This window comes from Bufo bufo, chromosome 4 (genome assembly GCF_905171765.1).
Source record: "Bufo bufo chromosome 4, aBufBuf1.1, whole genome shotgun sequence".
NCBI classification, from domain to species: Eukaryota; Metazoa; Chordata; class Amphibia; order Anura; family Bufonidae; genus Bufo; species Bufo bufo.
In genome coordinates, this window is record NC_053392.1 from 572,666,444 (window position 1) to 572,678,862 (window position 12,419).

At 41.5% G+C, this 12,419-nt stretch overlaps 1 protein-coding gene across 1 annotated transcript in view; it reads left to right on the forward strand.

Moving 5' to 3' along the window:
• The window catches only part of ABCG5 (ATP binding cassette subfamily G member 5), a 40,675-nt gene extending 30,746 nt beyond the window's left edge, over positions 1–9,929 (forward strand). The window contains exons 9-13 of the mRNA XM_040430187.1: positions 1,939–2,144; positions 3,747–3,885; positions 3,980–4,165; positions 6,414–6,526; positions 9,739–9,929. Coding sequence (XP_040286121.1) covers positions 1,939–2,144; positions 3,747–3,885; positions 3,980–4,165; positions 6,414–6,526; positions 9,739–9,929 — 835 coding nt within the window. The remainder of the gene's footprint in view (positions 1–1,938; positions 2,145–3,746; positions 3,886–3,979; positions 4,166–6,413; positions 6,527–9,738) is intronic.
• The last annotated feature ends 2,490 nt before the right edge of the window (positions 9,930–12,419 follow it).

Below are 12,419 nucleotides of genomic sequence, written 5' to 3' on the forward strand. Positions count from 1 at the left end.
CTCTTGCTTAGGTGCTGCAGCCTCTGGGGCCTTTCAAAAAAAGATGTGTATATGTGATGACAGATCATGTGACACTTAGGATGCACACAGGTGGACATCATTTCACTAATTATGTGACTTCTGAAGGTAATTGGTTGCACCGGAGCTTTTTATGGGCTTCCTAACAAAGGGGGTGAATACATACGCACATGCCAATTTTCTGTTTGTCTATTTCTAAACAATAGTTTTATTTATATATTTTTCTCATTTCACTTCACCAACTTAGAATATTGCGTTCTGATCCATCACATAAAATTCAGATTAACAAAACATTGAAATTAGGCTGTAATGTAACAAAATACGAAAAAATTCAAGAGGGTTAATACCTTTGCAAGGCACTGTATATATATTACGTTTCCCATCCCAATTTCTAACACCTATGACATATTCTGTCAGCATAGTACCTAACTAGTTATGTCTGACTGGTTGCCATGGATAGACTTATAATAGCATTGAACAAAAAATATTTATGGGAAGCTCACCAAAATAGAGCACGGTCTGCTACCATCCAATAGCTGGACAATGGATATACAAAAAAATGACCAGCTCACAAGAAGTTAATTACATCCAATTTAATCTCAACCTATAAATGTGCACCACTACTGTTAATATCTAACGCACCCATCAGTGTGAATTGAGACACTGGATACTCACACACGCTCCAAAGAACATTCTACCATCCTATGGAAAATACACCAATTAAGAAAATCTAAAAGAAAACAACGTAGGGCTGCAGTCCACACATTATAGAGCAAGCTGCAAGAGCTCCGCAGCTTAGTATAAAGGAGGGACCGTGACTATCAATTATTTATATTTATTTTTATGTATTTTTTATTGCTAATTTTAGATTTGATATCGTATTTGATTTCGTGCTGCCATATGGTGCATCTATGTCAGCATAAGAGCGTATATTCGCATGTATGATTGGCCAATATCTGGCATAATTTTATAGGTTGAGATTAAATTGGATGTAATTAACTTCTTGTGAGCTGGTCGTTTTTTTGTATATTATAATAGCATTGGTCTTCTCTGTGATGTTGTCACAATACCACAAACTGAGTATAAAGAAACAGGAAGTGGAACAAGTTTTCACTTAATACTAGGGTGAGCTCACGTTAAAGACTATAGTTCCCACCATTTGACTGCATGTTCATTGGTCAGTCCAGCCCCCGATTTGCCCAAGAAAACCAAACAAACTTTTCAGAAACACCCATTTTGGCCTTAATTTGCAGAGACCCCACCTTATTTTATATCCATTTGTAGTCATGCATATCTACTTTTTTTTTTTTTTACCAGAGCCTTGCCATGAATAATACCACAAAAGGGGTGGTACTTCTGCAAGTGTTCATAAAAAGATACTTCTAAGCTGTTTTGTGACGTCACTGCACAGAGCATAGTTGTTAGAAGGATCCGTTAACAATAGGCAGATAACAGCCCTAAGTGAACCTCGAGAGATCAGCTTTGATTCGTGAAGAAACCTGGCAGTAAGTGTTCAATTTCTCTACAGCACCACCACAGGGGAAATTAAGTATTACACAGTGTCCATTCCAATGAATGGGCTGTCCACGTAAGGCAGAACCAGACAGGTCCTCAAAAGCAAGAGGTGCTCCTTAGGAATCTTACGCCTCTCTGGCCAAGAAAATAAGGACCCTGAACGGATGAATCTCTCTATTAACCACAAGTTCCCTATCAGGGTATATAAAAATGGCTTTTCTAAACTGTGCGACCCCTTTGAAATATTTTGCAATGTGGAATTCAAATGTTGGAAGATATGGTGGAGACAGATGCTTTTGTGACATCCATGAAAAATAACCAGTATAACAATATTCTGTCCTGCGAGTACAGTATTTACAGTGGAGAATTAACACTTTGCCTCTTTTTTTTTCTTTCCTCTTTTAGGAGAATTGTGAGAAATTTATCTAGGAATAAGATTGGCATTATCATGCGGCTTTCCCAAAATTTTATATTTGGGCTTTTTATTGTATTTTTTCTCCTTCGGTTAAATAATGATGTGTTAAAAGGAGCAGTGCAAGATCGTATAGGAGTCATTTATCAGTGCCTTGGTGGAACGTCATACACGGGGTTGCTTAATGCAGTTGCATTATGTGAGTAGTTATAATATATGTTTAGGTTTTCCCTTTATTAGAGGTCATACATCACTGAATGTAGGGTGAAGGTCCAAGCTGCAAAAATATGGAATAAGGGACAACAGCAGTGCAATTTCTTTTAACAATAAACCATACCTCTAATCTCGCCCCTTCCCCATTGTTCCCAGACACCCACCTTCAATAATAGTGCCCCCTTAGTGCCCCAACACAGGAAGGATGTCCCCTTAGGGCAACTTCACAATAGTGATTCCCCTTAGTACACCTTGGACAGTATGAAGTCTCTCACAGAGTATAATGCTCCCTTAGGGCCATACTACACAGTATGATTAATAAGCCCTTAGTGCCTCCCCACACAGATTGATGCCCCTAAGTGCCCCCCTCACAGTAGGATGTTCCCTTGGTGCTGCCTCACAGTATGATGCCCCTCTTAGTGCTCCCTGCGCAATGTAAAGCCCCTAAGTGCCCCACTCACAGTAGGATGTCTCTTAAGTGCCCACTCACAGTAAAATTTCCCTAAAGTGCCACCTAACATCAGGACGATCTCTTAAGTGCCACCCACACAGTGATGCCCCCTTAAGTGGCCCCCTACACAGAGAAATGTCCTCTAAGCGCCCCCCCACACAGTGTGATGACCCTTTAAGTGGCCTTCACACAGTGTTGCACCCTTAAGTGAACCTCAACACAGAGTGATCCCCCCCTTAAGTGCTCCCCACTTATCGATGCCCCATATTGCCTCCCCTAGCTATAGGGGAAGCAGCTGCTTTGGGGCCCTGACCCAAAAGGGCCCCATCCAGGAGGAGGAAGACTCAAAGATTTTGTCAGGGCCCCCTCAACAGTATTACATGAAATGATATACAGTGAAAGTATAGACAGTGTAGGAAATGGATGGAACAGCTGCCAGCCCTGGTCTGAGAGAGCGATCTTTACTAGCCACAGGAATGGGGGCGGCATGAAAGGAAGGGGTTGCGAAAAAATTACTGGGGGTAGGGGGCCCCATTCAAAAATTTTCTGTGGGGCCCAGTCATTTCTAGCTACGCCACTGCCTCCAATTTACTCACCTATCTACCTGCTCGCTCTGTGCTGTCTGTGGCTCAGAGCAGCAGGAGCGATGACGTCACTACATTGCGCCTGCTTGTGCTGAACCACCAATGGCAGGGGAATGATAAAGCAAGCAGAAAATGGCTTCCTGCTTCACTACTGCATTCAACTGTATCCACATCCTGAGGACGTAGGTACAGTTGACACTGGGCTGCTAACAACAATCCGCCAGCTGAGTACCCCTGTCCTACATCATTATCACCATATTATCTTTAGCATAGGCCATCGTTGTTTATAATTGTATAGGACCTCCATCTATCTGCAGAACATAGGAACGGTGGTGCCCTCTGAATCACCATAGCCCCTTTAATGTAATCAAGACTATATGGCACGTTCCTATGTACAGCTGTGTCTGTCACTGGAGATCAGCCTCATTCTGTGGGGGACCCAGAGCTGGGACCCCACCAATCACAGACTACTGGATTATGCTAAGGGTAGGCCATTAATGTGTTTCTCAATAACCCCTTTAATATCATTGAGAAGTTTTCATTTTTTGTACAGTCCCAGCTCTGCGTGCAATCAGCGACCAGGAGAGCAAAGATGGTTTATACCAGAAGTGGCAGATGCTTCTAGCTTACGTTATCCACATCATCCCGTTCAGCATCCTCAGTGTGGCCATATTCGGAGCTGTCACTTATTGGTATGTTGGTTTGTTTCCCACACATTATACATAAACATGAAATGTGAGGTTGACGGTTCCTATATACAAGTCTGACAATGTACCTGTATTGCAGGACAGTAGGACTGAATCCAGAGATCACGAGATTCGGATGTTTTATTGCTGCAGCTTTGGTTCCACATCTGATGGGTGAATTACTAACTCTTTCGGTCCTTGGAGTGGTGGACAATCCTAATATTGTTAATGCTGGAGTGGCCTTGGTGAACATCGCTGGAATCCTTGTAGGATCAGGATTGCTAAGGTGAAATTCTTCTGCCAATCTACAGAGTTATATTGAACGGCTTTGGACACCATAGACATAGAAAAAATATTTTTTTACATAATAGTGGTTACCTTGAGTAAAAAAAAAAAAAATGTTGAAAAAGTTGATTATGGAAGTTTCAGTCCATAATCCTCATTCCTTCATTCATTTTCAAAGCATGACATTCAGTTCACAACCTGCTCCTACTGTTTCAGGCTTTTCTGTGGACGTTGCCCTCCCAGTAATAAGTGTTGGACCTGTGTGTCCAGAATGCTGCTTCCTCTCCCCTGCAAACTGTCTTGTGTGTGCTTTCCTCCCTATCTACAGCAGCCCTCCTTCCATTTCTTTTTCACTTGTCCACTTTCTGCTATCTCTAAGGGCTCATGCACACGAACATATTTTCTTTCCGCTTCCGTTCCGGGTTTTTTTGCGGACCATATGCGAAACCACTCACTTCAATGGGTCCAAAAAAAACAACGAAAGGTACTCCATCTGTATTCCGTTTCCATATTTCCGTTCCGCAAAAAAGTAGTGTGTGTCCTATTATTGTCTGCAAATCACGGTCCGAGGCCCCATTCAAGTCAATGGGTCCGCAAAAAATACGGAACGCACATGGAACACATCCGTACGTCATCCGTATTTTGCGGATCCATACTGTAGAAATTCTATGCCCAGCCCATATTGCTTATGTGTTTGGTGATTAATAAGTTACTGTTTACGTTTCCAATCCGCAAAAAAACAGATCACATACAGAAACCATACGGATATGTTTTGTGGAATAACGGAACGGAAGAGGACTTAGAGAAAAAAAAACAACTCAGATACGGAACAACGGATCCGTGAAAAACGGACTGCAAAACAACAATGGTCGTGTGCATGAGCCGTAACACTAAGAGAAGGGAGGGGGAGCGCAGAGAGAGCTGTCATAAACAGGAGTAGTGCCCTTGTAAGACTAAAGTTTCATCTGTAAGAATTGTGTGGGTGCATCGCTTTGCCCTTAAACGTTTAGAGTACAGGTTACTTTTGCTAATTAAAGGGATGTTCCAAAATCCCCCAAAAATGGCAGAGGGCTACAGAAAATAAAGAAAGAACCGTACCTTCTAAATGTCCTGTCGCTCTAGTGCCACAGTGGTCATGTGGTACTAGAGCAGCCAATCACTGGCCTCAGCAATCACATGTGCATGAATCTGCCTTGAATTACGCCTTCAACAGGGTCAACACCCTACATAAGGATTTTATATACAGTATGTTCTATTATGTACAGTAGTTGTATCATATATTTTTCCACCTGTAAACATTTAACATTGACCGTGTCCTTTCCAATATGGAGCCACATACCTGTGAATCTTGGAAGAATTGCAGGTATTGCATATGCACCCCCTGGATACACCACAGCTGTGTTATAAGTTGGACTGTATAACTTTTAGTCATCATAAAATGTGCCATTGTTTAAATCGTTTTTTATGTTAAACATATTTTTAAAGACTTTTTGGTGATGTTATTTTTAATTTTCCATGTCAATATAATCAAATCAAAGAATCCAAAATTAAAATCCTGCCGTTTTCGCACTGGCCCATAGCAGCCACTTCTTGGTCCATACAGGTCACTTTACTGCAGTTATCTGCTTATTATTACAGCAGGATTACAATGCCAGATATAAGATAACACAGGATCTACCATTAGTGATAGGTGATATCACAGCATATCTACTCCCTCCTGGCCTCGGCGCAGGTCACAGAGCATGCCTAGAAAACTCTCCCATAGAAGTCAGAGTTTCCTCCTGTCCATTGTGTCTATGACCTGTGGCAGCAGCTGTAAAACATCTCTCTAAATGATGTTAACAACAGCTCAGGAAAGATGGCCTCCCCCATAATCATGTTCAGAAAATAGAATAAAAAATCTGCAATCAGAAAATAAAAACAGATTAGAAAAACTGATATGTCCTGCTGGTATTAACTGGCAAAGAAAAATAAAAAATGACTATGACATATTCCCTTTTAGACCGTGCCTCTCTTGTGAGGCTCCTTCACATGTGGCAAAATTTGTTGCAGAAATTTCTATAACTGAAAATCAGCTCCATTTAAGTGCATGGACTTATTTTGGCGGCAAGCACATTGATTTCTGTAAGCCTCATTCAAATGTCAAAACTGCTATTTTTATCATTTGCAGAAGTTTATTATCCAATGTATAAAAAAGAGATGAATCCCTAAAATGAAGATGCAAACCTTAATATATGCATTTCTTTCAGGAGTTTACAAGAAATGCCTATGGTGTTCCAGATTTTAAGCTATATAACATATCAGAGGTATTCCTGTGAACTACTAGTGGTTAATGAGTTCTATGATTTGAATTTCACTTGCGGTAAGTTATGGTAAATTGTATGTATAGGTATTAGATTTATGTATTCTACGTACCGTAGGTTATATCTCTGTGGTAGGGATACATATGAAAACCAAACGTCTACCGTAAGAAAGGATAATATATTACTATATTAAACGAGGACTACAAGTAGCAGCACACTGCCATGTGCAAAGACACATGCAAACACTGAAAACATGAATAAATGTAAATTGCGACCTTGTTTGCTATTACATTGCAGCCATGGTGGCGTGCACCTGAACCTCTTTTTTTCTTATTGCTTGGAGCTACTGGTCTAACGTAGTCTTTTACATTGTACATTTGGGGGAGTGGATGCCTCCATTTGGACCATGCACTCCACCGCATCTGCCCAGAGCTTTTAATCAGAGTGTGATATAACTGGATTCTACATTGCCCTGAAATGTTGTAGGTTTAGGCCCAGGGCAGGCATATATAGTGTGACAGTGCAGGTCCTATCTGTTAGAAGCCACCTTGTCGCTGTTAGATGGGCCCCACACAATTTTGATCCAAAATTTGCACACAGTTTATATAGTCAGGTCCATAAATATTGGGACATCGACACAATTCTAACATTTTTGGCTCTATACACCACCACAATGGATTTGAAATGAAACGAACAAGATGGGCTTTAACTGCAGACTGTCAGCTTTAATTTGAGGGTATTTACATCCAAATCAGGTGAACGGTGTAGGAATTACAGCAGTTTGCATATGTGCCTCCCACTTGTTAGATGCCCAAAAGTAATGGGACAGAATAATAATCATAAATCAAACTTTCACTTTTTAATACTTGGTTGCAAATCCTTTGCAGTCAATTACAGCCTGAAGTCTGGAACGCATAGACATCACCAGACGCTGGGTTTCATCCCTGGTGATGCTCTGCCAGGCCTCTACTGCAACTGTCTTCAGTTCCTGCTTTCCCTTAAAAAACTCTTTGGTTGCTTTTGCGGTATGCTTTGGGTCATTGTCCAGCTGCACTGTTAAGCGCCGTCCAATGAGTTCTGAAGCATTTGGCTGAATATGAGCAGATAATATTGCCCGAAACTCTTCAGAATTCATCCTGCTCCTTTTGTCAGCAGTCACATCATCAATAAATACAAGAGAACCAGTTCTATTGCCAGCCATACATGCTCACGCCATGACACTACCACCACCATGCTTCACTGATGAGGTGGTATGCTTAGGATCATGAGCAGTTCCTTTCCTTCTCCATACTCTTCTCTTCCGATCACTCTGGTACAAGTTGATCTTGGTCTCACCTGTCCATAGGATGTTGTTCCAGAACTGTGAGGGCTTTTTTAGATGTCGTTTGGCAAACTCTAATCTGGCCTTCCTGTTTTTGAGGCTCACCAATGGTTTCCATCTTGTGGTGAACCCTCTGTATTCACTCTGGTGAAGTCTTCTCTTGATTGTTGACTTTGACACACATACACCTACCTCCTGGAGAGTGTTCTTGATCTGGCCAACTGTTGTGAAGGGTGTTTTCTTCACCAGGGAAAGAATTCTTCGGTCATCCACCACAGTTGTTTTCCGTGGTCTTCTGGGTCTTTTGGTGTTGCTGAGCTCATCGAAGCGTTCCTTCTTTTTAAGAATGTATCTCTCTGATGGGTTTGTTGTGTTTTTTAAGCCTAATGATGGCTTGCTTCACTGATAGTGACAGCTCTTTGGATCTCATTTTGAGAGTTGACAGCAACAGATTCCAAATGCAAATAGCAGACTTGAAATTAACTCTGGACCTTTTATCTGCTCATTGTAATTGGGATCATGAGGGAATAACACACACCTGGCCATGGAACAGCTGAGAAGTCAATTGTCCCATTACTTTTGGCCCCTTAACAAGTGGGAGGCACATATGCAAACTGTTATAATTCCTACACCGTTCACCTGATTTGGATGTAAATACCCTCAAATTAAAGCTGACAGTCTGCAGTTAAAGCACATCTTGTTCATTTCTTTTCAAATCCATTGTGGTGGTGTATAGAGCCAAAGATTTTAGAATTGTGTCGATGTCCCAATATTTATGGACCTGACTGTAAGTACAGCAGTGATGCAGTTTACATTTATTCATGTCTCTAGTGTTTGTATGCATCTTTGCACATGGCAGTTAGGGATGAGCGAATCGACTTCAGATGCTACATCCGAAGTCGATTCGCAAAAGAATTTGTTCTAATACTGTACGGAGATCCTGCTCCGTACAGTATTAAAATGTATTAGCTCCGATGAGCCGAAGTTATTACTTCTCGAAGTAGTGAGAGACTTTGTGTAATAACTTTGGGAATTATTACAGTAAAAAACCTTGGTACTGAACTCGGGCTCGGTTCCTATTGGTACCTTGGAACCGAAGTTATAATTAATTGCTGAAGTTATTACACGAAGTCTCACATGACTTCGCGAAGTAATAACTTCGGCTCATCTGAGCCAATACATTTTAATACTGTACGGAGCAGGATCTCTGTACAGCATTAGAACAAAGTTTTTAGCAAATCGACTTTGGATTTTTGTATGATAGATATATAGATAGTTAATTGCCACATCATGACATAATGATGATCTTGTGGTTATGGCCAGTGTCGGTAATAGGAGTGTAGCTGTAGTAAGCCCATCAACTGCCAGGGCTAAAGGAAAGCATTCTTCGGGTGGACAGTAGGGATGAGCGAACTTCATGTTTTGAAGGTTAGGTTCGGTGTTTGGGTTTGGCCTGAATTCCGCTGCCACGGAGCAAAACAGAATTCTATGACGGCATGCACCACGGAAGCATTCCGTTTTGCATTCCGTCATAATAGCAGTCTATGGACAGCATAACGGATCCGGACGGTTTCCGTTATGCAGGACAGGACTCCTCTTAAAGGCTTCCTTGGTGCATTCCGTCATAGAGTTCAGTTATGTTCCGTGGTAATGGAATCCATAAAATAATTCAGGCTAAACCCGAACTTTAAAATATGAAGTTCTCTCATCCCTTTTAGACAGCGATATAGTTGAATGTGGAGCGGCCTTATATCACTGCCGTGAGTTACCACTAGATGCTAGGGTAGTTCCACAAACCTCCTCACCCTGTGGTGAGTGCCCCCTAGGTTACCACACTTTGAGAAGCACTGCATTATAGAACTGTTATAAAACCAGGACAAATGTATTGCAGTAGTCTATTGGGAAAAAAAAAAAGGACGGTTGTTTTAATGCAACGTTTCTATTCCACAGGGGGTGAAAACAATACAGGATCCAACGCACAATGTCCGTTCACGAATGGCAATGATTTCATCGAGAGTTTATACCCTGGAGCTACAGCCAGAATCACGTTTGACTTTCTCATGCTCTACGCCTTTCTTCCAGCGATGATCATTGGCTGCATAATAAGTTTCAAAATAAGAGACATCTTGGTTCGTAGATAGGCATCCCTGGAAAATTGCTGGGATTATTTTGTTGCATTGCACTACTGCTAGTAATGAGATGATTAAAAGGGACAGTAAATGTATAACTGAATGATAAAAGTAAAGAGAAAATAAATTAGCTCACAGTCGCAGGATTTTCTGCATGATCCTGAAACAAGCAGTCTTGTAGCAATCCTTCAAGGAACACAGGGTTAAATTCCTCCTAATCTTTTCCATTCCTGCCGACAGCTGATTTATGGCAGGGCTTGACTAAAAGGGGTGGGGCTTAATGCCCCTGTTCTCCTGGTACAGACAGAGCAGTTAGTGAGGGCTATGTGAGGAGAGAGGGAAAATAGCCGATGTCCTAGGACACATAGAGATGGATTCTTTATCTATGTCCCACAAAATAGGAGATGAAATAGGACATGTAGTGGCCCTTTCAATTTCTTGGAATGTCCGCAGTATTCTATTAATCTCACCTTTCTTAGATATTATATTTCAATTTCAATCGATATTATTGAGTCATTCACACTAATAGCCAGCCAGCATAACAGCTCAATCTCCTGTGTAGGGGCCACGCTGGCACCCACTTACTTGAATCGTAGCGTTGGACCCCAACAATCTAATCCTGAGATTACATCAATAATATCTCGACTCCAGACAAAACCTTTAATTTAATCATAAAGATGTTTTTTTTTTCATTGCTATCGTTTAACAAATTCCCATCTAAGGCTACTTTCACACCTGCGTTAGATGCGGATCCGTCTGGTATCTGCACAGACGGATCCGCACCTATAATGCAAACGATTGTATCCGTTCAGAACGGATTAGTTTGCATTACCATGAACAAATTTTTTTATTTTTTTTGTTCATGATAATGCAAACGGATCTGTTTTGACTTACACTCAAAGTCAATGGGAGGCGGATCAGTTTTCAATTGCACCATATTGTGTCAATGAAAACGGATCCGTCCCTATTGACTTACATTGTAAGTCAGGACGGATCCGTTTGGCTCCGCATCGTCAGGCGGACATCAAAACACTGCAAGCTGCGTTTTGGTGTCCGCTTCCAGAGCGGAATGGAGGCTGAACGGAGGCAAACTGATGCATTCTGATCCTTATCCATTCAGAATACATTGGGGCTAAACTGATCCGTTTTGGGCCGCTTGTGAGAGCATTGAAACAAATCTCACAAGCGGACCCAGAAACGCCAGTGTAAAAGTAGACTTAATGTTATAATTATTAAAGGACTTTTTTTCAAAAAGATATTCTTAGTTAATTATTTACCATAAAGACATGCATTATGTCTTGCAAACCAATGTGCAGTGTATAATCTTGTTTAATACATTAATCCAACTTTTTTTGAATTTAAAAGGAATTTTTCAGAAGGTATGTTGACTTCAAAACACCACCAGTACCTGAGAGTTCAACTAGTCGCCAGCAATGTTCTTATTAGCCTAGAGCGGGGCCTCAGCCCGTCCTGTGTACTCTCCAACAGCAGGCAATCTTGACCAAGGTATATCTGTTGGTGGGGATATCAGAGATTAGGCCTTGGCAACCACAAGGATGGTGTAGGTAGCTATGTAGGTAGGCTGTGGCTAGTAAAACTTAGTTCTGTCAACCATAGAAAACCTTTTCTTTCCGGAGGCTGTCAGATATTCCATACGCATATTCTCATTGACCCTGGCAAACCATTGAGGGATACTTGGGGAGTCAAGGTTTTTCAGAGGGCCAGATGTATCAAGGTAGCACATACAGTCAGGTCCATAAATATTGGGACATCGACACAATTCTAAATTTTTTGGCTCTATACACCACCACAATGGATTTGAAATGAAACGAACAAGATGTGCTATAACTGCAGACTGTCAGCTTTAATTTGAGGGTATTTACATCCAAATCAGGTGAACGGTGTAGGAATTACAACAGTTTGCATATGTGCCTTCCACTTGTTAAGGGACCAAAAGTAATGGGACAGAATAATAATCATAAATCAAACTTTCACTTCTTAATACTTGGTTGCAAATCCTTTGCAGTCAATTACAGCCTGAAGTCTGGAACGCATAGACATCACCAGACGCTGGGTTTAATCCCTGGTCATGCTCTGCCAGGCCTCTACTGCAACTGTCTTCAGTTCCTGCTTGTTCTTGGGGCCTTTTTGCCTTCAGTTTTGTCTTCAGCAAGTGAAATGCATGCTCAATCGGATTCAGGTCCGGTGATGGACTTGGCCATTGCAGAACATTCCACTTCTTTCCCTTAAAAAACTCTTTGGTTTCTTTTGCAGTATGCTTTGGGTCATTGTCCATCTGCACTGTGAAGCGCCGTCCAATGAGTTCTGAAGCATTTGGCTGAATATGAGCAGATAATATTGCCCCAAACACTTCAGAATTCATCCTGCTGCTTTTGTCAGCAGTCACATCATCAATAAATACAAGAGAAGCAGTTCCATTGGCAGCCATACATGGCCACGCCATGACTCTACCACCACCATGCTTCCCTGATGAGGTGGTAT